This window comes from Palaemon carinicauda, chromosome 35 (genome assembly GCF_036898095.1).
Source record: "Palaemon carinicauda isolate YSFRI2023 chromosome 35, ASM3689809v2, whole genome shotgun sequence".
NCBI lineage: Eukaryota > Metazoa > Arthropoda > Malacostraca > Decapoda > Palaemonidae > Palaemon > Palaemon carinicauda.
The window spans coordinates 67,486,230-67,513,915 of NC_090759.1; the positions used below are offsets into that span (position 1 = coordinate 67,486,230).

General features: G+C 35.6%; 2 protein-coding genes across 5 annotated transcripts in view; one reads left to right on the forward strand and one right to left on the reverse strand.

Annotated features, from left to right (window-relative positions):
- Window positions 1-1,042: 1,042 nt before the first annotated feature.
- Window positions 1,043-13,084, reverse strand: RpS24 (ribosomal protein S24). The gene is made up of 5 exons (XM_068358617.1): window positions 12,999-13,084; window positions 5,722-5,790; window positions 1,959-2,027; window positions 1,447-1,587; window positions 1,043-1,297 (listed from the first exon to the last, which is right to left on the reverse strand). The coding sequence occupies exons 1-5, from the start codon at window positions 13,014-13,016 to the stop codon at window positions 1,058-1,060; spliced, it is 537 nt and encodes a 178-aa protein (XP_068214718.1). The 5' UTR covers window positions 13,017-13,084; the 3' UTR covers window positions 1,043-1,057.
- Window positions 13,085-27,232: 14,148 nt separating this feature from the next.
- The window catches only part of Saf-B (Scaffold attachment factor B), a 98,068-nt gene continuing 97,614 nt past the window's right edge, over window positions 27,233-27,686 (forward strand). For 3 of the 4 annotated variants that reach the window (XM_068359242.1, XM_068359245.1, XM_068359244.1), the window contains exon 1: window positions 27,234-27,430. In XM_068359242.1, coding sequence (XP_068215343.1) covers window positions 27,305-27,430 — 126 coding nt within the window. In that variant the 5' untranslated portion in view covers window positions 27,234-27,304. Of the gene's footprint in view, window positions 27,431-27,686 lie in introns of all 4 variants that reach the window. The other variant, XM_068359243.1, reaches the window with a different exon arrangement.

Consider the following 27,686-nt stretch of genomic DNA (forward strand, 5'->3'; position numbering starts at 1 on the left):
ACAATAAAGAATATATACCTAAATAAATTCCTACAATACGACAACACATTTTTATAAAAATACAAAATATAACCAAGTTAATTCCTAAATTGAAAACAAAATATATAGTACATTAAGCCTTATTATATTTTGAGTCAAAATATTAGATAATGGCTACACACCGCAATCAAGTAACTTATTAATTCACACCACTAACATGTTAGTTTCAAAAACAACAAACTTTAAAACCAGATTAGTGTAGTTAACTTGGAAAACTTTTAAACTTACTTTTGTTACAATTGAAAATTACAAATTGGAATAAGTTGAAATTGTTAAAATGATAGCAACCATCTCGTTTTTTTTCTAGTCCCTATTGTCTTTCACTAGGATTCTCTTGATAGGAAAGAAAAAAATATCCAAATAGTACCAGCAACTGAATCTCTTAGTATAAGTTCCTATGAAATAAACTTTACAGCCCTGACAATGGGAAGCTAACTTGCATAGAGTATTAGGTTCCTTTCATGGAAATAATATTAAAAACTACTGAACAAAGGTATAAATCTAATTTCCTAACAATTTTACCTGTACTACTGTACTAAACATACTTTACTTCCACTAGCCAAGTTACTTTTTACTTTTTTCATTTCTGTAATTACATTTACATTTCATGTACCAATACATATGTACCCCACATACGACCCTAATAATATTACACTTATTTTCCCCAAAAACTTTAGCCAAAACTACACTGGACTATAATAAAAATACTCTATCCAACCTAAAGCCAAGGTACTGTACCATTTGGAAATAAACACTCAAGAGCACTCAAGACTACACAATCAACCACTTACTGTGTACCTTTTTACTTCTGGAATAGGAATTGTATATATTAATATCATGATTTACCATCAGGGCTACCACATAAAAAATAGACCTATATTTCAAAAATAGACATAATTAACTTAGCCTTCAATGATCCAACAAATGACCAATGTTTCCATGAAAGAAAAACACGGACGCAGATATATGCAGATACTATACCTTCTGTAAAGAGAAAAAGAAAAATACAATTAGTATCTTAACATATAATAAATCGATATTCAATTGTTGGCAATTCACTTTTTAGTGAAATATCTGAATACAATACTTTTATATTATCTGACTCCCAGTCAATACATATTACACATTGGAAAATAAAACTTACTTTCTTGGTTGCGGAGGCCAACTTCGCCTTTTCGGTACCGCGAGCCTTCTTCATTCTGTTCTTACGTTCCTTTCTGGTCTTGCGGCCGATTCTCTTTATTTCAAGTAGTCCTTGCTGTTAAGATTAAAGAGAATTTTTTTTTTTAAAACAAGCACTTGTACATTATACATTTAAATTATACATTACATACTTTGCAATATAAATTTCAAGTACAAAAAAAAAAAGAAAACCTATACAATTTAGATTTATAACTATTTACTTACTCTGGCAAGACGGTATTTTGGTTCAATCTTTTTGGCATACTCAAGAGTATCATACACCAAAGCAAATCCAGTGCTCTTGCCACCACCGAACTGTGTTTTGAACCCGAAGCAGTAGACGACATCACCAGTTGTTTTGTACATCTGAAAGATTAATAATAATGTTTATTGGACAAAAATATATTTACATACAAAATATTTACAAAAAAAAAAAAAGACTTGGTCCAAGCCCATGTAGAGCAGAGCTCTTCGGACAATAATACAAATAAAATATCAATTAAATTTTTTTTTATAAAAAGTAATATTGATATAGATAATCTAAATGTACACATACATATAAATAAGTATATACATATGCATACATATACACACACATGTACATATACATACACAGATGCATATAAATGAGATTTTTAGCCTAAAATAAATGGAAATGTATATTCATATACTAGAGCTTTTAAGACATTACTCGATACCAAAAAAAGGAACCAAGAAATAAGTTTCCAATTACATACCTTAGCTAACTTGGCTTTAATTTCAGATTTTGGTACTGTTGCTCTACCAGGATGCAGAACATCTACGACCTGCGGAAAAGAATTTAAACGTTTACGTATGTTATATTCTATACCACCTGAAGAGCACATTTTCTCGAGTAAAGGCTACCTAAAGTATAGCTTATAACAATTCAATTACAAGATGAAATAAAAAAATTCTTGAATGAATTTACAATTTGAAAAAATTACATATGAAACTTGACAGTATTATTCAGATCATGCTTTAATAACAAATAGGCATACATTTATATGGAATTTCTAAAATGTTATATTTAAAAAAAAAAAAAAAAAAAAAAAAAAAAAAAAAAAAAAAAAAAAAAAAACTTTCTAAACTACACAAACCTAGTCCTTTAGCACTAGGCATAACATGAGTGAAGCTGGAAACTTGGCTATTGAAGTTTTTTAGCTGCCTGCCAGATGACCGAGAAGCCATTTTGACCTTGACCTAAGACTTAACAGTTGTAAGTCTGGAATGTTAACTGAACAAATCAGGTTTGCAGTTAAGAAAAAAGGAATTTTTACAAAAATTTCTCCTGTTCCTACACTAATACAAGGGTTAGTCCTTCAATAGACTTATCCTTGAAAGTAGGTTTCTCTGACCAAAATGATAGGAATAACATACCAAACTAAGGCATTGGAATTCTGAAGAGATGCCAAGAATGCAGACTTCAATTCTCCATCTATTGACCTATTAATATACCAGCCATGGAGATTAACAGATTTCTCGCAAAAGGCTGCCATGTCCCCTACTTCAATAAATGCATGCATGAGCAGGTTCGTTGCTTCTTCCCCTGCTTGTATTAGTATTGGTGCTTTATAGTCTCTCAAAGCCAGGAGATTGTTAGAGTTGCTCCAGATTTTCTTTTTACACATTTTGCTAACAAACAGGTTTTGGAGAGGTGGTTTGAAAGGAGTGAGGCCTCCCTCAGTATGAGAAACATATGAACCTAGAATCTTTCCTGCCCCTTTTACTCAAGCAAGGGCAAGCGGGCAAATCATCTTCATAGATCAGATGCTTGGATTCATAGAAAGCCTTCTTCGAGAAGCCTAGAACTCAGGTGATGTCCCACATAGGTGGGTTTAGTTCTCTCACTGGCAGGAAAACTTTGCATGGGTATTCACAGCTCCCCTGTAGAGGAGATACAATCTTTGCAGCCATGTCTAAGGCCTACTCTGGGAGGTAGAATTACAGCTACCTTGAAAGTGCAGGGGGCAAGTTTAACTGGTTCAAAGAGAATTACCCCAGCCTAAGACGGAGGTCTCCTCAGCTCTCTTTAGAAATGACAACCATATTTCCTGAGAGCTACCACCTTCAAGGCTGATTCAACCTTCAGATTTTGACTCCTGGTCCTGAATTAGGTGTCGAAGGGTCAATGGTCTCTTAAGGACTCCTCATAGTGGAGTCTCTCCTCATTCTGAGGGATGATTGGAATATCTGCCAATTTAGAACTGTGCCAGGTCAGTAATTTGAAGTTAATGGGAATAGAATCTACGTAGGATTGAATAGCAAATGTGTCCCTTTCTAGACTCAAGGAGAAGGAATCCTTTCCTCTAGAAGGGTAACTTTCTCTTAAGTTTAAAGGTTATTCATTAATGGCAAGGGATAGGGACAGTACCCTACATACTGTCCATATATACATATGATAAGCACCTCTCCAATAAGATAGGGTCATAGGTGGTCCAGCAATGGCTGATGTGACTCAGCAGGTAGACGCGTAACTTCCCCCCCCCCCCCCCCAAACATTCCCCCATTCCATACTTCACAAAGATGGGGAGGTTGCAAAGTACTAGAACCTATCTAATTGAGTAGGTCTCCAACAGATTGCCCAACAGGGATTTTTGCAGTACAGTATATTACTAAAACACTTGTGATCATTCCCTCATGTCGCTCGACTCTCCTTCCAGGTAAAAGGGGGATATCCGCATGAGGAAGTGTAAAGGTAACAATGTGCAAATGACTGTGTGCTCAAAGGGGGTCAATTGTGTGAATGCAACTTTAAGCTCGACCTCTTTCGTTACACGTACTACTTGTTGGGTGAACATGACTGTCAACTTTAATGTTCGAGCCAACAAGCAGGCAAGTATGTTCCCCAGTTGAGCAAGAGTAATTGCTAGTTTAAATGCACATACGAACATTAGATTGCAAGCCAGTGCTACTACACTGCACATAAAAAGTGCGCGCCAATATGCAAGTTACTCTTCAGAAATAGAATCGAACATCAGGTGTGCACTAACTGGAGAGCTTGCACAACAGTGGGACATGCGAGCATAATTAGTTGACAGGATTAGAGAAATACACACTGACTAGATCAGCAATGTTTGTGCATACAGTATAAGTCATTAGGCTTGGCAGAGTGGTCGCGGTCAGAAGAACGTGCCAAAAAGTGAGCAAACGTGAAGTATCAGGATTAAATAATCATGCAGAATTGGCGCACGCAATCTCTTGCATTTATTGAAATATCTTTCTTGGCCTCGGTGGTGAAGACATTAAAAATGCCTTCAAAGAAGAGTATTTTCTTCAATGGAGATCAATCCCCTGGGAGAAATCTACAGGCGCTTACACCTCTTTGCCTTTGAAAAGCAGGTATAAAGGGACTTAATTGCAGGAAACGAGGTCGATGGAATCAGGCTTTAAACACTACTTTCCCTTACGTGAAGACCTTGGCGATTCCTTAATAAAAAAAAAAAGTGAGGATCAGCGATCAACTGCATCTTCCAGAGTCCTGGGTTGGGTCTAGGGGGTCATGTCAGTAACTTCTTTTGCAAGAGCATCAAGGGAAAGCAGAGTGACGGAGGAAGGCGTAGTCTTTCACACAAAGATGAGACTTGCAGGTAATTTTTCATCAAAAGAAGACTGAAGAGTATTTAGGGCATCTTCCTTGGCAGCATCGCCATCTAAGAGCCACATTGGGCTTACTTGGAATTTAAGGGCAGGAAATACCCATTTCTCTAGGGGGAAGTAGAAATGACTGCCTCATTCAGAGCTTTGCCTAGTCCAACTTGTCGTCCTTCTTCGTAAAAACCACCATGCGGTAGGATACGTAGAAGGATCAATAGGTATACTACAAAAAGAAAGATCCTTTGTAGACCTCTAAGGCAACCCCGAAGGTGAAGAATCTCGCTTTCCATCCCCTTCCCATACTCCAGCCATTGCAAGGATGGCCACTATTTATACTAACAAAAGGCAATCTGCAAATAGAAGATACTAACAAAGGCATGTTTGTCACACCAAGAATATGTCTGTATTACTCAGCAGCTTTAGTTGAAGTGGCTATTCAGTGAGCTGACAAGGCTGCGAGGCTTTCTCTCCGCGACCACCAGTAACTATCACCTCATTAAACTAACCATTTCCACTTTCATTACAATCATACAGCTATTGATGGACGAAGGTTTTTAACGACGCTGTTACAAAAATCTGCTTGATTACATGTCATGGTTAAGACAGTATCAAGAGGCCATATTAGCATTAAGCATTCAAACTGCAGACAACAGAAATTGTGGATAAATTTAAGTTCTGGGAAAAACAATGCTACAAAATCTTTGTACCCAAGTACTGTGTTTACCGTTTCAAAAAATTGCACCCGACTGTCTTCATTAAGCAGTTTACAATATCGGAAGATGTGAAGTTTGTCAAAATATACTGTACAGTATATAATAATTCTACAAGGTAATTTTTGCTATCATTCTGGAATAGAAAAACATACAGTATATACAAACTACTCACCATCTGCTTCCTGTTAAGGAGCCGGTTCGTCAGAAACTTTCTGGTACGGATGGTGGCCGTACGTTCCGACTGCAAAGAGAAAACACTTTGTAAAATTTACTATTCAAAAAATCAACCTAGAAGTTTATGACTTCTTATAACAATGGTTTTTTAAATAAAATACTACAACCTAGTTATAAAGCAATAAAATACTATTTTGAGAGATTAAATTCATTAATACAATTCAAATCTCGTTAATATTTCAAACTTTAATGCATTAGGCTATATTCTGCTATGCAGTATCACAAGTTACCCCTGTATTCCATTTGACACTTGCAGCTAACCTAATAAAAACTAACTTCAAACTGCTGTATTAAAAAAGTACAGTAATGTTTATAATGAACTATGACTACCATTATTTGGCAGCAATTACAATATTGACAGTACACAACCACTATGACCATGTGGTACGAAAATTGGGTTTAACAGTTACCCATGAACAGCTTGGGTTACCTATATTGATCAATAAAATTTGTTTTGCTCCTTTTGGCATCTTACCACATTCAGCAGGAGCCTACGTCCATTAAGTAGTTCAGAAAAACACTGATAGGTGGTACTTCCCTATCAAGTTACTTAGTTATTGGTTTGCATTATTGCAATATAAAATATTATAGCTCTTATGTTGTTAAAAATGAGTTAGGGTGGAAACATGCAATTGATAAATTTAGTCCGAGGGTAGTTTGTAGCGCTACGGCCAAGCGTCCTAATTTGCTTTTTATCGCTCCGACTGATATCTTGTATAGAATAAAAACGTTTGGAAATGCTCTACGGATCTTAAATATGTTGTGTAAGGGGGGTCCGGGGGGACGCAGCCCCCTGGGTAAGGATACGGCTTTTAGCATAGGTTAGGTGGGGTTTTTAAGTTAGCTTCACCTGTCGTACCCTTAGGTAAGGAAACTGTTGTGTAAGGGAGGAGGGGGGGGGTGAAGCCCCCTGGGTAAGGATACGGCTTTTAGCATAGGTTAGGTGGGTTTTTTAAGTTAGCTTCTCCCGCCAAAATCGTGTTTAGAACGACAGCCACAGTTCAGAATATTCCCGTTTTCTACGGGATCTGGCCGTCACCCTACAAACGCTCCTAGTCTGATAATAGGAAATGATGCACAGTCCAATGTTCAAACAGAGGGTGGAGCACGAAGCTAAACCTCACCCCTTTATGAGTTTCACTATTTTTAAGTTAGTATATACATGGTTTATTTCTGTTAACTATACAATACCTACCAAGTACTGTAATAAGATAGGTGGGTGTGTGCAGGATGATAACCATGCCCGATTTCTCCTTTACTGTCAAGCCTATCACTAAGAATACAGCAGTCTAAAAGGGGATCACAAAACCCTCAAGAAAGGTAAGGACACAGCTCGTAGGGTTGGTTTGGTGGGGAAGTTTATGTTAGATGGTATTATGTAAACACAGGAAGTCGTGTCTCATTATACAAAGGCTACAAAATGTGATTTACTTTGTTTTAGTTCTGTCTTATTATCTAATGTTAGACCAAGACTTAACTTGGAACTATTACAAACCACTATTTTCATGGTAGTGATGTTTTGTTATTAATGTGTAAAGCAGTTACATAAATGAGGCGAACTAGGTCGAAAGCATGCCTCCACCTCGCCAAGCAATCTTATCTTTGTAACCCCACTGTATACTATACTGTACTTATATGTATTTCTTCCAAAATCTAACCGGTTTCATTGTAGTGAATTACATGGCAATGTAACCTAGGAAAAAAACTACTGTTTCTAATAGAAAAAATTACGCTCTCTTCGAAAATGACACTCGTTCCTGTCGCAAATTAATAGTTTCAGAAATATATATACATCTATATCCTCCAATAATGGGGGACCCCCAGTGGGAACTCAGGGTTTTGGGTGGAGAAAACATAATGGGGAATCGATATATAAGCATAAAACAAGCCTTTTCTTCTCTATACATTACCTTCTTGAAATTATAATAACCGGAGGAAAATACAAAACAGTATATCTGGATAAACTTTGGAGGCGCCGTTAACGAAGATTGTGTCATGAAAAAATACAGTAACCAGTGCTGCCAATGTCCGATGTAGATCAAATGTTATTTTGTGACCTGTCATACTACTAGGCTAGGTTAGGTGGGTTTGTTAGGTTCTGTGCCCTTTTTGTATTTTTTATATATTGAGTAAAACTTATATGGAGAAATTATTTAATATATGGATATATCGGGGTAGGGTCAACTCGGACCATTTCCAACTCGGACCATTTTGAAATACCAACTCGGACCATTATCTCGACCATCTCAGACCGTCAAAAACTTTGGAAATGCCAAGTCGGACCATCATGTAAACCAACTCGGACCATCGAGCAAACACGCAATCTAAAGTTTACAGGATAATTGCATAATTACCACCAAAAGCTGTAACAACCAAATTTATGAAAACAAAAGGAATTTGTCCTCTTTTAAAAGATGGGGAATTAAAGATTAAAACGGACTATATCCTTTTGAGTGAGAGAGAGAGAGAGAGAGAGAGAGAGAGAGAGAGAGAGAGAGAGAGAGAGAGAGAGAGAGAGAGAGAGAGAGAGAGAGAGAGAGAGAGAGAGAGAGAGAGAGAGAGAGAGAGAGAGCTTGTTTCTCAACGCATTATCTCTCTCTCTCCCTCTCTCTCTGTGTTTGTCTCAAGCTTGTTTTACAGGATAATTGCATAATTACCACCAAAAGCTGTAACAACCAAAATAAACAGAGTATGCCTAACCAAAATAAACAGTATGCCTAACAGCCAAAACAAACTGCACTCATACCCGTATCTGTACACAGCTGAAGGCGCAACCTACCATGGACAAGTGTTTGCTGTGCCTAAACACAGTGCGACCTCGACAGGTGCGATTTAAGAATTTAGCTAAATATTGTTAAATTAAATTATATATTGATATTATTAAATTAAATTATCTTAATCCTATTGACGATTGTAAATTTTGAGTTGCCATTACCAGATAATCATTTTATAAGAACGGAGAAATATAAATTGATATATCGACTAGAAAATCATCTGAGTACAAATTGTTGCAGGAGGCATTGCTGTGTGACGGATGCAATTTGTGGCAACACCGAACTTGTGGGACGGGCGTTACCAGGGAAGATTACAGAAAAGCAGTAAGAGAGGGGGTGGAAATTGATTGGAGGTGTGCCACATGCTCTTCCAAACTAGGCAACACTGCTGACTGTATCACTGACCATCCACCTGATGAAGCGTTGGTGGATAATCTTATCAACGAGGACTCTGTAAATAATGGTGAATGTTTAATCGAGGATCAGGCACAAGCATTGGTAGAATGTATTACTTATGAAAAAGTGTGTGCGTCATCACAAAGAGGAAAACAGAAACTTGTAGACAGTCAGGGTTATTCATATACATTCAAAAGAGAAACAACAGTTGGTGTTCATTGGCGTTGCGCAGTTAGGAATAAAAATGTTAAGTGTGGAATGATAATAAAGGAAGTGAATAATTCGTTTATCAGAGGGCCCAGTGAACATTCCCATCCACCGGAAACATGCCCTGCTACCACAAGTAAGGTTTCAAAATTAATTAAAGATAAAGCAATGGAGGATGTGTTTCGGCCCGCATTAGAAATCGTGGAGGAAGTAATCCTTGAAAACGTAGATCCAACAATGCCTACTGCTTCACTACCTGCCCCCATAAATCTCGCTCGTCAAGCAAACAGGAAGCGGCAAGCAAACAGACCTGCTGAACCCGTGGATTTGAGTTTTGAAATTAGTGAGGAACACATACCACCTAACTTTCTTAAATTTGATATACATGTAGGGGATAGACGTCACTTAGTATTTGCAACAGAAGGACAGTGTCAGTTACTTGCTAAAGCAAAAAGGTGGTATGTCGATGGGACATTCAAAGTTGTTAGGCAACCCTTCACACAACTTTTTAGCATTCATGCATTCATGAAGTATGATGAGAATGTGAAACAAATGCCTCTTGTATTTGTTTTAATGTCAGGTAAGAGACGCAAAGATTACAAAAAGGTGTTTAGTAGAATTAAGGAAATCCTAGGTGAACAATTAAAAGTACAAGAAGTAATTCTAGATTTTGAGGCAAGTGTTTGGCGGGCTATCCCAGATGTGTTCCCAGATGTAGTTATGCGTGGTTGTGCGTTTCACTGGGGACAAGCAGTGTGGAGGAAGGCCCAAGAATTTGGCCTTCAGTCTGCATACACAAGTGACACCAAAACATATAAGTTTGTGAGACAACTTCTTTCTCTACCATACGTACCTGATGATCACATAGAAGGACTATTTTTAAGATTTTATAGAAAAGCAGCTGGGTCACAACAACTTTTAAATCTTTTAGAATACATTCACAATACTTGGATTTCCTCCGAAATGTGGCCACCCAAAACGTGGTGTGTTTTTGGTAGGAGTGTCAGGACAAACAACGACGTGGAAGGGTGGCACCACAGACTAAACAGAAAATCACGAAAAGGTCAACTTAATTTCTACATTCTCCTATCTCTTTTGTATAATGAAGCAAAGCTTGTGCCACTATATGTAAATTTCTTAAATGATGGAAAAGTGTTGCGCCACCAAAAGACAAAGTATGCTAAGCAACATGGAAGACTAGTCGTACTGTGGGAGGAGTTTTCTCTAGGTCATAGATCGGGTAAAAGCCTTCTAAAAGCTGTTTCCCATTTCATTGCTGTGAATGTATGATTATTAATTTGAATATGTTTTATTGAACATTTTACTTTGTCTTTTGCTTCTACATTTGCATGTTTTTAATAACTCTCCTAATAATAAATATGTGACTTTCACTGTTCTCAATTTATTTTTACCAATTGTTCTAATTTATAATCTTATCAACCTGGTCCGAGTTGGTTCACTACTGTGGTCCGAGGTGGTATATTGTGGTCCGAGTTGGTTATAATGGTCCGAGTTGGTGGAGGTACGGTCCGAGTTAGTAAGGGTCCGACTTGGCGATGGTCCGAGTTGGGGGTGAAGCGATATATCTATCATTTCTATCTTTAGTAATGTCAACGTGCCGTTGGTAACTCTGTGTACCATACGTCAACGTTGGTAACACTGTGTATTATTGGTAACGTTGCTAATGTTATCGTTCGTTCATAAGAGAAGCGACACCGTGCATCTCAATGTTATCCGAATTGGTTGATCTGTTTGTTTCCGATTGAAATGAACATCAAATTCGCTTAATTCACGTTATTTACTATAGGAAAACTATTATATTTCGTTTCCCCAGTATGTTTTCCCCACCCAAAACCCCTAGTTCCCACCGGGGGTCCCCCATTATCGTAGGATATAGATGTATATATCTTTCTGAAACTATTCATTTGCGACAGAAACGAGTGTCATTTTTGAAGAGATCGTAATTTTTTCTATAAGAAATAGTAGTTTTTTTCCTAGGTTACATTGCCATGTAATTCACTACAAAAATACCTAGATTTGTTCTTGGGTCATACTGCACATGTCCACCAAATTCATTAGTTTATGTTGATGAATAAAACCAAAAAAAAATTTGCTAATTACTTAAGACTGTGATTAATTTTCAATGTACTTTGATGTACTTTATCCAAAATGTTATAGAACCATCTTTGGATAACGAACATAACTACCAAATCAAGTTTGGCCAAATTCAGTACAGTAGGCGCCGTTGTAAAGGCTACGCCTCACCCCAGAACCTGAACAGTAGTTATTGTATAAATTTGGCCAATTTCAGTACAGTAGTTATTGTTTAAAATTGTGGACCCTTTGCATATCAGCAGCCGGGTCCTCACGTGTTCATTAAAAATTGACATCAACTAACATGAAATTTTCCCCCCTAACCTACCCTACATGCCGCGTCCTTACCTACTTATCTAATGGGGGGGGGGGGGGTAGCAGACCTTTGCAAACCCGCTTACACTGCCGTATTCTAAGTCAGACATAATACACACGTGTGGCTGCTATCTTACATACACCGCAAATTTGCCCACAAACAAATAAAGAACCTCATATTTACTGTAGAAAAGGAGGGCTACAGAACTGCATAATTTCGGAGTAAACGGAGTGTGTGAGCTTGTAACCAAATACCTAATTTTGAATCCTTTGTACGACAACGGACAGGAACACCACCTGGTTTACCAGCCACCTAACCTAACCTTTCCACCTAAACTAAGAGCTGTGGTCGTATTTACGAGGGTTGGGTCTAAACTGCCATATTCTAAGCAATACGGTTAAAAATAAGAGAAATGGGATCTGGCCATCATCATGATGCATACACCCCTAACGTTCACTTAAATTTCTTAGTCTGGAAGACAATAAATTTCAAAGCATTCTTACTTAAATCAATGACTATCTCATGGTAAAACATGACTTTTCAGAATTAAAAAAAAAAGAGTTAATAGTCCCAATTTACAAAATTTTAAAAAGTTAAAGTCTCAATTAAACCCCTATTGCCGGTTATAGACATATTACCGTTGATTACTATAACTCGCATATGGCACGATTCGAACACTTAACCTATTTATATATACCAAACCTGTGTACATACGGTAAATACAGATATAGATTACTATAGCCTTCATACAGGTACATAGTACTATGGCCTACAAAACCGAACAATGACATGCTGAATCTATTATTAGAACTAAGATTGCTTACAATTCAATTTAAAATATATTAAAGTTAGTTTTTAATCGAGTATATGTTGATTAAGGAAATGCAGAATATAATCATTCTGGACAACTAGGATTATAAAATACGATAACAAGCTAACAATGTGCCCTAATTTACCAAAAAGTACATAAATTATTGTTTTTGAGTGACTGAAAATTAAAATCAAGATGTGTGATGTTGTAAATTGTTAAATTAGATGGGTTTGTTTATAGAAAAATGCAATTAAATGTGATTATACTGTAAATATTGTGATTGTAAAGAATATGTAATTTAACTTTTAAATAAAAAGATAAAAAAAATAATTTTCTAAACACAAACTCCACTTTTAATAGTTTGTCTTCAACACTTACAACCAAGAAATGCTATAAAATAAATCTAAAATTGGGGCTAAAATCAAACACCGTGTTGATCATTCGGTTTTGTTTACATTCTGGTCCGTTCACTAAGTTTCCACTTTAGACTAGTTTAACTCTCGAATCTTTTAATTTAACATTAATAAAAATTCAATCTAAACACCGTAAGACAAAAATATCAAATCGAAAGCAAACTCAACACTTGGATGATCAAAATAAATTACGATAATTCCTACCTTTCTTTCCTTCCCCATGTTTGAGTTTGACGAAAGAGCTGAAAGGAAGACGGCGGCGAGTCTCAATGTGAACAAAATTTTTGGGAGTCTGGAAAATTAGTATCTATTATTTTTGCATAAAATGTCTTTTCTCAATGTCATTATTTTAGAAATATTTTTATAAAATATATTTAGATAAGAAAATACGGATATTTTTTTATTACATATTTAGAAATAACTAGTGATATTGTCCAAGTGGGTACGTTTTCTCCGATTACGAATTTTATGGTAGACTCATTTATAAAAAATTTTAATAGCATACTTGATTGGTTGGTTTGAAGTCTTCTTGAATTATAATATTAGTAGCATTGGTATCAATAACATTAGCTAATATTTCATTGCTTCGTATAATCACTGGTACAAATTCGTCAAAAATACTCGTTATTAAGATTTTGTTATTTTACTCCTACTTTAATGTTCATTTTCTTAAATGTCAAAAAAGTACTTTTTCCAGTCATCGCTAATATGTCAAAACACACTCATTTGTTAGCTGCCTGGTTTGCATTGTTATATATCCGATAGAATTTATGTTTATATAGAGGCAATTTATAACATCCTAACATGGAATACGCTGTGTGATACTCTAAATGCCTAAGAATGCATACGACAAACAGATCTTGTAGGTGGGTCACAGGGTTCCCCAGTGTGATAGGACCAGGAAAACAGCCCTTAAAATAAGTAAGCGGCCATGGTCCGTATTTTTTTAGTAGTCTTGTCAATTCTATACCCAGTGCTTTATAATTTCTCGTATTCACCGTGTGATTTTGATTTCTGGCCTAGCGAATTTTGTACATTTTGCTTCATATAAGTTACATCCCTTGATTTTGTTATTTTTCTCTGCATTTCCTACAGACTTTATTGTATATTGATAAAATGCTTACAAGTTTTCTATAAACACTTAGTACAGTAATTCAGGTCAAGTGTTTTAATGCTAGCTCTTTTTCTCTCAAATACCTCGTAAACATTGTAGGATTTCTTAGATAAATTACAATTTTCACTGTTTCTTTTGTGAGATGTGCAGAATAAACTTCTTGAACTTGGGCATTAAGGATTCCCCATACGGGAATGTACTAAATGTTTTGTAGAATACGAATGCACTACTAGGTATTGTCAACATGGCTACTTAAGTCATATGATCCATGCTAACTATAGAATCCCTTCTGCTCTATTTTTTTTTCTTCTTCTTTTTTTATGCAAATGAGAAAGATGTTATCTAGGAACTAGATTAAGCTCTACCAAGGCCGTCTCGAATACGGCATTGGCTCTACCCAACTCCATCTGTGTGTTGTTCAATCTTGAGGACCATATCAGCTTGTCATATACGAAGGGGCTGCAAGATTGCAAGAGCCCATGTCTGGCCAAAAGGGCCAGGTAATCTTCAACAACAAGAAGGGGCTTGGACACTTTATCAGGCATTCGTGTCTTTTTCATCAACCAAGCTTTGTCAGTAGCAGGATTGGGCCTTAGGTGAAGGCACGCATTGGGAGTCGTGCAGACTCTTGAACGTAAGCAACAAAAGCAGATAGAAAATACAGCAAAAAACGGTGGAAAATCTCGGGATTAGAAGATGAGGTAACAATGTAAAAAGGTCTTCAGATTATGTGAGATTAGTACTGGCTAGTACAGTGGTAACGTGTTTGCCTCGCATTCGCGTGGCAAGAGATCGATCCCCGCCCAGGGCTGTGAGTTTAAGCTATTTACTGGGGAGGCTACTGCTGTGGTAGGGCACCACAATGGGGGGTTGGGCTTGCCCGGCTGACGTTCTGGTGAGCATCTATTCTGATGGAACTGAAACCAGATACCTTTAACCTTTATATCTATTTTCATGTGTAAATCTAATAGCATAAAGATAATTAGTCCTATAGTTAGACTTGTAATCATCCAATCAAAGGCTAGCCTATGCAAGTTGGCAGAATAAATGGCACATCTTTGGAGTTATCCATATAACATTACAATGGATAAGACGTGTTGTGGATTTTCGTATCCCACGCTACTGTTATTAATTGATTTGATAATGATAATAATAATAACAATAATGCTAATATTAGTAGAAATAATAATATTAAAATTATAATCATAATGTTTTAACTTATGCATCAGAAACTTGAAGCCTTACCAAAGTCTTAGAACATAAGCTAGTTACAACTCAAAGAGCTGTGGAAAGAATAATGATGGGAATAACACTAAGAGACGGAAAAAGAGCAACATGAATACGAGAGCAAACTAAAGTAGGTGATATTCTAAAAACGTGTTAGAAAAAGACATATAATGAGAATGACATATAATAGATAGACAATAAGAATGACAGAATGAGTCCCTAAAATTTGCAAAGGGGATTGCAAAGCAGGGGAAGGAACAGAAGACGATCGATTGACGAATGAAAACCGTTTGCATGTGTGGACTGGCATAGAAACGCCATAAAAAAAAAAAAACGCATGTGGAAGGGAAGGACATTATATCCAAGGCCTTTGGTTTGCTATGGACTAGTACCAGCTGATGATAATGATAATAAAACTAATAAACTATAGATATTACTTAGCGCACACACGATCAAAACCCCCGCTGTGTTTGTTTACACAAGTGTGTAGAGCCATATGTTGCATCAGAAAATCTAGATATATCAGGAAAAAAAAAAATTATTTTTGAAATTTTGGACAAGAGAAAACATTCTATATGGTTGTGCATTTTTATATTCTTAAATCTGTTATTTTCATGTCTGTGAAGATTATTTCTATTTTTTTATTTTTACATTTCTTTAGTCAGCTTAGCTCGTGTTTCTTGTCTTATATGCCTTTTTAAGATTTTCCGTTTTGTTAATGGCAGGTTAACTTTCTATTTGTAATTGCAAGTTGGTGATTCCTTCACAGCTGATGGTTCAGTGGTAGGCCTAATGTTGAACCTATTGCCAAACCTTTTATTATTATTATTATTATTATTATTATTATTATTATTATTATTATTATTATTATTATTATTATTATTTGCCAGGCTACAACCCTAGTTGGAAAAGCAAGATACTATAAGCCTGAGCTGGCTCCCACAGGGAAAGTTTCCCAGTCAGGAAAGGAAATAAGGAAACTACAAGAGAAGAAATTAACAATTAAAATTAAATATTTTACGAACAGTAACAACATTAGAATAAATCTTTCATATATATATATATATATATATATATATATATATATATATATATATATATATATATATATATATATATATATATAAGCTATAAAAACTTGAAAAATAAACAAGAGGAAGAGACATAAGATAGAATAGTGTGCCCGAGTGTACCCTCAGGCAAGAGAACTCTACTCAAGACAGTGAAAGACCATGGTACAGAGGCTATGGCACTATCCAAGACTAGACAACAATGGTTTGATTTTGAGGTGCCCTTCTCCTAGAAGAGCTACTTACCATAGCTAAACATTCTCTTAGGAAAGTAGCCACTGAACAGTTACATTGCCGTAGTTAACCCCTTAAGCGAAGAAGAATGGTTTGGTAATCTCGGTGTTATCAGGTGTATGAGAACAGATGAGAATATGTAAAGAAAAAAAAGAAAAAGAAAAAAATAGGCCAGACTATTCGGTGTATGTGTAAGCAAAGGGGAAATGAGCCGTAACCAGAGTGAAAGATCTAATGCAGTACTGTCTGGCCAGTCAAAAGACCCAATAACTGTCTAGCGGAAGTATCTCAAGGGGTGGCTGGTGTCCTGGCCAACCTACTACCTACAAGGAATTAAATTGGGCTTTGGGGATACACACACACACACACACACACACACATATATATATATATATATATATATATATATATATATACTGTATATATATATATATATATATATATATATATATATATATATATATATATATATATATATATATATATATATATACAGTATATATATATATATATATATATATATATATATATATATATATATATATATATATATATATATATATATATATATATATATATACTAAACTTTGTGTTTTACGAGGACTATGGTCCTCGTTGTCACAGACTGATAGTGACCAAAAAAAAAAAAAAAAAAAAAAACTTTAGAACTTCACAGATTAAACATAATGTTACGAAAGATCCTTGTCATATCATCATCATCACCATTATTATTATTATTATTATTATTATTATTATTATTATTATTATTATTATTACTAACTAAGCTACAACCCTATTTGGAAAAGTAAGATTATATAAGCCCAAGAGCTCCAACAGGGAAAATAGCCCAGTGAGAGTACCAATACCACTTTAAAACATATCTTCTTATTATATTGTGCTTTAAAAGAGCACCACTGTTCTACATATCTATTTCGATCTAGATCTAGATAGCAGGTTGGCCAGGGCACCAGCCACCCATTGAGATACTACCGGTAGAGAGTTATGGGGCCTTTTGACTAGCCAGACAGTACTACATTGCATCCTCCTGTCTGGTTACGGTTCATTTTCCCTTTACCTACACACACTACGAATAGTCTGGCCTATTCTTTACTTATTCCCCTCTGTCATCGTACACCTGACAACACTGAGATTACCGAACAATGCTTCTTCACCCAAAGGGTTAACTAGTGCTCTGTAATTGTTCAGTGGCTACTTTCCTCTTGTTAAAGGTAGAAGAGACTCTTTAGCTATGGTAAGCAGCTCTTCTAGGAAAAGGACACTCCAAAAACAAACCATTGTTCTCTAGTCTTGGGTAATGCTATAGCCTCTGTACCATGGTCTTCCACTGTCTTCGGGTAGAGTTCTCTTTGCTTGAGGGTGCGCTTGGGCATGCTGTTCTATCTTGTTTCTCTTCCTCTTGTTTTGTTAAAATTTTATTTTTCCCTTATTTCCTTTCCTCACTGGGCTGTTGGAGCCCCTGGGCTTATAGCATCCTGCTTTTCCAACTAGGGTTGTAATAATAATAATAATAATAATAATAATAAAGTCCTTCCACGATTCCACTTATTTGTCAACGCTTAAGTTATGGTCTTATTTATCTGAATCAATATCCCCAAGTACATACACTGATGTATTATATTAATATCCAAACTCTAACCATTTTTCTTTTAATATCCTATGACTAATGTTATGAATTTATTTACATTTCATAACTCTCATGTGCTTTAGACATCACATTAGTAATAAGTAATTGTGACTGAAATGATGAAATTGTGAGTACTGAAACGTTTTGATTTATATTTTAACAAAATAAGAGAGCGAATAAAAATATTACTAATAACCAGGATTTGTGCGAATAAATGTGGACCGTAATATCCACATAGGTAGTAGGTTGGCTAGGGCACCTGCCACCCGTTGAGATACTACCGCTAGAGAGTTATGGGGTCCTTTGACTGGCCAAACAGTACTAAATTGGACCCTTCTCTCTCGTTACGGTTCATTTTCCTTTGGCTAAACATTCACCGAATAGCCTGGGCTATTCTATACAGATTATCCTCTGTCCTCTTACATCTGACAACACTGAAATTACCAAACAATTCTTCTTCAACCAAGGGGTTAACTACTGCACTATAATTGTTCAATGGACATTTCACTCGTGGTAAGGGTAGTAGAGACTCTTTAGATATGGTAAGCAGCTCTTCTAGGAGAAGGACACCCCGAAAGCAAACTATTGTTTTCTTGTCTTGGGTAGTGCCATAGCCTCTGTACCATGGTCTTCCGCTGTCTCTTGGGTTAGAGTTCTCTTGCTTGAGGGTACACTTTGGCACAGTATTCTATCTAATTTATCTCCCTCTTGTTTTGTTAAAGCTTTTGTAGTTTATATAGGAAATATTTATTTTAATGTTGGTATTGTTCTTTAAATATTTTATTTTTCCATGTATCCTTTCCTCACTGGGATATTTTCCCTGTTGGGGCCCCTGCTTTTCCAACTGTGGTTGTAGCTTAGCAAGTAGCCTAATAATAATATATAATAATAATAATAATAATACCCTTTATGTCAGAATAGAAAAATATATACACTACCGGTAAGCCCAAGTGTTCCTTTTGTTAACCGACTGAGTAATTATCATGGTACCATAAAAATAATGGTAGAAATTCTGTTTTCTTACAACGTTTCAGTAACATGTGTTGTAGCACACATGTGTAAAATAAACATTAATCAACCCCGCAAAATTATTGTGCCGACAACCGACTGCGTCGAAGCATATTGTTGAATGTCATGCTGTTATTAAAACAGTCTATCGCTTACGCATGATCACATGACGTTCAAACTTCAAAATATTTCTCAACTCAGAAATAAAAGATGTTTTCCTTTAACATAGTACTAAATTTCATGCTATAATTCTGTTTAATAATTTTCATTACACAAGAATTTATTTCTATTTTGTACGACATAACACAGTGAAAAACACCTCCATCCGGGAATTTAGAATCATTGTTACCAACCATCCATATCAATTACGAGTGTGCGGTGTGTGGGTTGGTTCTAATCTTTCGCACCTGGTCGTACTGCATTTATCAATGTTGTTCTATTTTATCTAACCTGTTATTATCTTTACAAAGACATTTCATGACATAAGATTAATTTTAAGATCTGACAGGCTTCCCTTCCTCATCGTAAGACGCAATACTTATACGTATTCTGTCTTTTTTTTCTTTTTCTTTTCAAGTTGTGACAGAACGTGGAATGATATTACTAATCTAGTATGATTTGGTGGAACTTCGGAGGTCCAAACTTGTTGGGATTGCATTTTTGATGAACAGGTTGTTATAAATCTAGTTTCTTAGTTACTGATCGTAATACATTTTATCATTCTTAATTATTTCTCATTCATGGTTCATTCGTTATTACCCAATTTTCTTTTCGCACTAGGCAGTTTTACCTGTTGGAACCCTAGGGCTTTTAGCATTCTACTTTTCTAATTGGGGTTGTAGCCTGGTCAGTAAATAATAATAATAATAATAATAATAATAATAATAATAATAATAATAATAATAATAATAATAATAATAACGGATGAAAACTTATAAAGAGTCTGCTTCTGGCCAGAATGACCAGTCTACAAACGAAAAAAAATAAAAAAAACTTTCAGGTGTTATACCGTTCGTATCAGAATGGCCAATTACAAGAGGTTTTTAGACTACACAGATTCACATTCGATCTATCATGCACTAGGGCGCACAACACAAAGAGATTGGTTACAGGTGTTAAACATAAAAAAAAAAAAAAAAAATAAGCCAGTTGCGAACGTGTGATAACCGTCACTTCAATGGCGAAATACAGATGTTCTTTTACTTACCTATTTTAAGCGATGTTTTTCTGGTACAATGCAGCATCAACAACAAAAACAGCCGTCTATATCCTATTGCAGGACAAAGGCATCAGACATGTCCTTCGTAATTTTCCTCACCATGCTGGCCACTGCAGATTGGTGATGGTGGTGACTTTAATCTGACTGCTCACTGCAAAGCAACCTTCTACGGGTGGCCCTGACTAGTACATCTTTGCTGATCACGGTGATACACAAAACCCCTCAATACGTATAGGTATCCCCACTCAGAGAGGCTCAGTTTGTGTTTATTGTCAAATCCACATTATCGAACCACTTAGAAAACAAGAAAGTCAGTTTCTGTTTGAAAGCCTAAACATCTTCAGTCTTTTGGATGTCTAGTGGGAGCTTATTGTATAGTCTTGGGCCGTATATTTGAAACCTCTAGAATCTTCAGTAGACATATGTCTTGGTTCCAGTAATTTGAAACCGTCTGTATTACTATTCTTGTGTCAACACAATTCGTTGGCTGCAAGCTATGTAGCGATTCTCTAAGATATTTTGGATGTACGGTTCTGATAACTTGATGGGTTAGTGTTGATATCTTAAACCTAATTCTTGCTTTCAGAGGCAGCCAGTGTAATTCAATTAGTATAGGAGTGATCATTTCGCGAGGTGAGACACCCTTTATTAGTCTTGCTTCGCTGTTTATTATGTTTTGCAATTTCCAAAGTTACCATTTGGGTAGATTCTGATAGATATGTAGTTACTGTAGTCAATCCTGGTAATACCAGTTTATGAAAAGTGTCTTTACAAAATGTTCATGTAGGTACTTCTTAATAAAGGAAATGTTTTCTAAGATAATATCCAACGGATTTATTGAAGCATGCAGAGGCCAATTTACGGACGTCAAGAGATATTTGTGTTTATTTGAATATCGCTCAAGTTTCCTAGGCTGTTTTTCTTTCTAACCATCATAAACTCAGTTTTATTTTCATATGGTTTTAGCTGCCATCCATTCCTTAACACTGGTAAGAATTTGGTTTAGAGTTTCAGCGTAACGTTAATATCATTTATGGAGTAGTGTGTACCGTTTGCAAATACTGTAGTTTGAACTTCATACCTATGTAATACTTTTTGATTGACCGATAGTATAGTTACAGAATAAGATTGGGACCAATACACTCCCCTGAGGTACCACTCTGTTTAAAGGTTCATATGATGAATAAGAGTTTCCAAATTGCACATAATAATTTCTGTCAATCAAGTAGTCTTCCAGGTATTCAAAAGCTTTATCTTTAATACTGATGGACTGTAGATCATTTAGTAGCAGTTCATAGACAAATGTATCAAAAGCAGCACTAAGATCAAGTAATATTACAATACCCCATTTGCTTTCATCCATCATATTATTACAACAGACCAGATAGCCGTCTCCGCAGAGTCTAATTTTCTGTAAGCAGACTGGTTGTCTGGCAAAACTCCCATTTCTTCTAAGTGACTAATTATTTGTTCAAGGATTCTAAGCTAGCAATGCCCTGTATGGCAGGCGCCCTAGGATCCTGGAGGCCCTTTTCATCCAACAAAAGAGATCTAACCTGAACACGACCCAGGAGATGCTCCTTTTCCCACTCCTGCCAATTAGCAAGCAGCTCTGGACTCCCTGGACCCAGATTCTGAACTGCCGAATAGCTTGCCTGACTTCGAGTCAGCGGGTTGGCCAATCAGTGCTCAGCACTGTGACCCTTGACTATGCCTACTTAAACCCTGACTTCACCTAACTTAGACAATTGTGAATGGAGTAGCGGATTCTGGAGCAATCTGAACGAACGAACAAACGGGGTAGCCTGACTGCAATGGGGCCTCTCGCAGCAAGCACCTCAGCCAATGGGAGAGCAACTCCTTCTCAGATCAAATACAAACTTTGCCAAGAGAACCCATCAGCAACTAGCAGCTGCTATGACGATCCTACCAAGCCATATATCAGGAGCCTGCTCACCACCTCTTAGGGCCAACCAAGGGAAAGGCCCGTGCCAACAACAAGTGTTGGCTTTAATACCCCAACAACAACAACACCTCTTAGCCAGACTTTGCCTGACATTAAGAGGAGACATAAGGAACACTCTCGTAATGCGTAGCAGCCATACTTTATTGGATCGATCTCGACAAGTTTAATTTTAGTAAAATCATAGATTCTGCTCTCCCCTACCGATGATAAACAACTCAGTTACTGGCAGAACGCATTACTGATGAAAGACGAAAAATACAAGTAATAGAAAACTTAAACTACAAGATTAATGCTACTGAGGCAGCAATCATCTTTAATGAAACCCACATAAAATAGGGTCTACTACCAAAATATCATTATTATTCCAATGCAGAAAAGTATATAAAAATCTAGAAGAAAAGTAATGTATGAGAGGGTGCATATATGTTAAATAAATAGGTAAATATTAACTTTGAAACAATGTGTATGTTAGGGTGTATTTGCACCAAGTTTAACTTCTGGAGTTCCAGTAATTGAACTATTAAGTGAGGAAGATAACTCCTCAATTTTATCTCAACAGAAGTAAAACTTCTTGCATAATGTGTACTTTGATTTGAGGACAACTTAATTATCCGTTCCTACTCTGCACGATAAAGTTTTGGCGCGCACTGAATTTGTCATTTACAGTAGGCCTACATTTTTTTTGGATTTATGAATTTGAATCATATAAACAGGTGATGGGGCTTGGAAGGCCGTTTGTCCCTAGATGTTAATGGAGAAAAAACACAAAGGTTGCATTCTAAATTAAAAGTTAAGAGAGGCTGTCTGCGTGAAGAAAGAAAAGAAGTAGGAATGAAGGTGAAGTAAAGGGCTAAAAACGGGAGTGGAGCTGGGATTGAAGGTACGTTGCAAAAATATTCAGTAAAGTCTACAGTGGAAGATACAATTTTTAATTTGGTTAATACATAGGCAACAGATTCATTTATGAGGATAAACAATTTAATCATGCAAAATTAATGCCTTAAAATAATTTTCTGAAATTATACATAAAGTGGAAGAAAATAATCAGTCACTTTATCAATTGTAAGCTTTTGTAATGGTCAAGTCTCCTAGCTAGAGTCTAGACCGCTCTTGTGGACAGGAAGATCGTATGACTGGCCTTGATTCTGGTGCTACCTTTTTGATAGCGTTAATCATATAGCCTTTTTTTTTCAAACATAAACAGATGGGAGTAAGTAGATCCTCTCTTAGCATCATTGTTGAATTTTCAAGCAATAGATTGCAAAGAATAATGTAATATCTGGTGCTCCATAGGGCAATGTTCTCGGCTCAGTACTTTTTATATCGTGAACATACGATATGTGAGTTGGCCTTGAAAACAAGCTTGTTGCATAAGCAGAGGATGCTACTCTCTTTGCATCAATTCCATCGCCTGAATGTAGACCTATAGTTGCTGAATTCCCCCAAAAGAGATATACTCGTAGCCATAATTAGTGCATGGTGCAAATTATGGGGCATGAAGTTGAAGCCAATGAAAACTCAAAGTGTGATTTCAAGTAGATCAAGATCTTTTTATTGATAATGTTTCTTTAACATCATACAAATTTGAAATTGTAGGTGTGATTCTTGATTACTTACTTGTTTACTTGTTTTGGGTTTAAATCCAACCCTCCACTGAAGTCGAGTGAACTACTTCTCGGGCTGGTGCATATCAATCATCTAACGAAACATTTTCACTATAACTTATACAATTCTTTGATTGTAGCATCTTCCAAATCATATGATCTTGTGAAAAGTAATGTCTTTAGTTTCTTCTTAAATTCAATTGCTCCTTTTAGGTCCTTCATTTCAGTTGGCAGTTTATTATAATGTCTAGGCGCACAGTCTAGTTATATTTCAATTGCACAATAAACTGGCATCTAGAGAAAATCTTTTAAGATTTCAGGTGATCAATTTATTCTGAGGAAATGTTTTAATGATCACATTCCGTCATATTTTATACATAGTTCTTCTGTCTGGTCTTCGGCTGCCTACCCTCATCTTAATTTATTTGACAAAAGCTTGCTGTCTTTTAAACTCCTCATTTCTGATCTGCATATTGATCTCTGGGACTGTCGAACGTCTAATTCTTTGTGAATGTTGTATAAATATTTCATAGATACTCACCAGAACGTCAGCCGGACAAGCCCAACCCCCTACTGTGATGCCCCACCACAGCAGTGGCCTCCCCAGTAAACAGTTTAAACTCACGGTCCTGGGCGGGGATCGATCTGCTGCCATGCGAATGCTAGGCATACACGTTACCACTGTACTTGCAGGTGTGACCATATTGTGGAATGATCTTCCTAATCTGGTGGATGAATAGGCAGGACTTCATGAGTTCAAATTTGTTGCAATTTTTTGTTGTTGTTTTTCAACGCGTTGACATAAGTGTCATTTCATAGTTTATACATGGATGATCTATTTAACGTTTTATTATTATTATTATTATTATTATTATTATTATTATTATTATTATTATTATTATTATTATTATTTGCTAAGCTACAACCCTAGTTGGAAAAGCAAGATGCTATAAGCCCAGGGGCTCCAACAGGGAAAATAGCTCAGTGAGGAAAGGAAATAAAGAAAAATAGAATTTTAAGAAGAGTAACATTAAAATAAATATTTCCTATATAAACTTCAAATTTTTTTTAACAAAACAAGAGGAAAAGAAACAAGACAGAACAGTGTGCACGAGTGTACCCTCAAGCAAGAGAACTCTAACCCAAGTCAGTGGAAGACCATGGTACAGAGGCTATGGCACTACCCAAGTCAAGAGAACAATGGTTTGATTTTGGAGTGTCCTTCTCCTAGAAGAGCTGCTTACCATAGCTAAAGAGTCTCTTCTACCTTACCAAGAGAAAAGTGGCCACTGGTCAATTACAGTGCAGTAGTTAACCCTTTGGGTGAAGAAGAATTGTTTGGTAATTTCTGTGTTGTCAGGTATAGGAGGACTGAGGTGAATAAGTTAAGAATATGCCAGACTATTCGCTATGTATGTGTAGGCAAAGGGAAAATTAACCGTAACCAGAGAGAGGGATTCGTAGTACTGTCTGGCAAGTCAAAAGACCCCATAACTCTCTAGTGGTAGTATATCAACGGGTGGCTGAGATTAATTGTTTTTTATTTATCTTTTATAAGTTATTCAGTAGGCCTAATATATTACTCTTCGCACTTGGTGACCCTTGGGTAGTAATACTGATAGAAATGATATTGTCACTTTTATTACTTACAAAATAATATTTGTTTGTTCGAAGTTTGGTTCGAGATAAGCTGACATACCCTTATGTAGGGAATATATATTCACAATTCTCTTTGAAATTAAATAATGTTCCAGGCATAAACTTACAAACCTTATATTTATTCTCAATGCAATGTATTTGCAAGAAAGTTATCCATAACAATAACCAGTTTAATGAAAATATCTGTGATAATAATTCTAATTATTAAAATTGATAAAAATAGTTTTTAGAATTATTTTTATTATTATTATAATTAATAATAATAATAATAATAATAATAATAATAATAATAATAATAATAACCACTGTTCTTTAGTCTTGGGTAGTGCCATAGCCCCTGTACCATGATCTTCCACTGTCTTGGGTTAGAGTTCTCTTGCTTGAGGATACACTCGGGCACACTATTTTATCCAATTTCTCTTCCTCTCGTTTTGTTAAACTTTTTATAGTTTATATAGGAAATATTTATTTCAGTGTTGTTGCTATTCTGAAAATATTTCCTCTTTCCTTGTTTTCTTTCCTCACTGGGATATTTTTTCTGATGGGGCCTGATGATTTTCCCCAAATAGGGTTGTAGTTTGACAAGTAATAATAATAATAATAATAATAATAATAATAATAATAATAATAATAATAATAATAATAATAATAATAATAATGTTTATATAGGAAATATTTATTTCAGTGTTGTTGCTATTCTGAAAATATTTTATCTTTCCTTATTTTCTTTCCTCACTGGGATATTTTCCCTGATGGGGCCTGATGCTTTTCCCCAAATAGGATTGTAGTTTGATAAGTAATAATAATAATAATAATAATAATAATAATAATAATAATAATAATAATAATAATAATAATGTTTATATAGGAAATATTTATTTTAGTATTGCTATTCTGAAAATATTTTATCTTTCCTTGTTTTCTTTCCTCACTGGGATATTTTCCCTGATGGGGCCTGATGCTTTTCCCCAAATAGGGTTGTAGCTTGACAAGTAATAATAATAATAATAATAATAATAATAATAATAATAATAATAATAATAATAATAATAATAATGTTTATATAGGAAATATTTATTTCAGTGTTGTTGCTATTCTGAAAATATTTTATCTTTCCTTGTTTTCTTTCCTCACTGGGATATTTTCCCTGATGGGGCCTGATGCTTTTCACCAAATAGGGTTGTAGCTTGACAAGTGATAATAATAATAATAATAATAATAATAATAATAATAATAATAATAATAATAATGTTTATATAGGAAATATTTATTTCAGTATTGCTATTCTGAAAATATTTTATCTTTCCTTGTTTTCTTTCCTCACTGGGATATTTTCCCTGATGGGGCCTGATGCTTTTCCCCAAATAGGGTTGTAGCTTGACAAGTAATAATAATAATAATAATAATAATAATAATAATAATAATAATAATAATAATAATAATAATAATGTTTATATAGGAAATATTTATTTCAGTATTGCTATTCTGAAAATATTTTATCTTTCCTTGTTTTCTTTCCTCACTGGGATATTTTCCCTGATGGGGCCTGATGCTTTTCCCCAAATAGGGTTGTAGCTTGACAAGTAATAATAATAATAATAATAATAATAATAATAATAATAATAATAATAATAATAATAATAATAACACATAGCCAGTAGCCCAACCAATAGTACTTAAGGCCGCTGCTAAGTGGATCTGGCAACAGTGAGTGATTGAGCTTCAGAGGAGGAGCAAGTCGCCCGTCTCTCGTCATCTGTGAAAATGGCGTCGGAAGTTAAAGGGAAAAAGGTGGAAGAATTGCGCGTTGTGGATTTAAGAACCGAATTGGAAAAGCGCGGACTAGATAAAAATGGCGTGAAGGCAGTGCTTGCCGAAAGGTTGAGAAAGGTAAATTAACTCGTGAGGTTTTAAATTAGAATTGGTGAATTTGTTTAGAGGGAGAAATCAAGTGTTTGGGAACGATCGCTCTATGTGGACCGATGAGGAATGCTTGTTACCGAGAAAGCTGTGTTTTATTTTTTTTTATTTTAGTTATATTTTGCAGTGGGATTAATTTTATGGAAATTTATTCTATCCCATCAACCTAGACGAGGATAAATCTAGTTGACGTGGTGTATGTTAAATAGCCTACCGGTATGTTAAG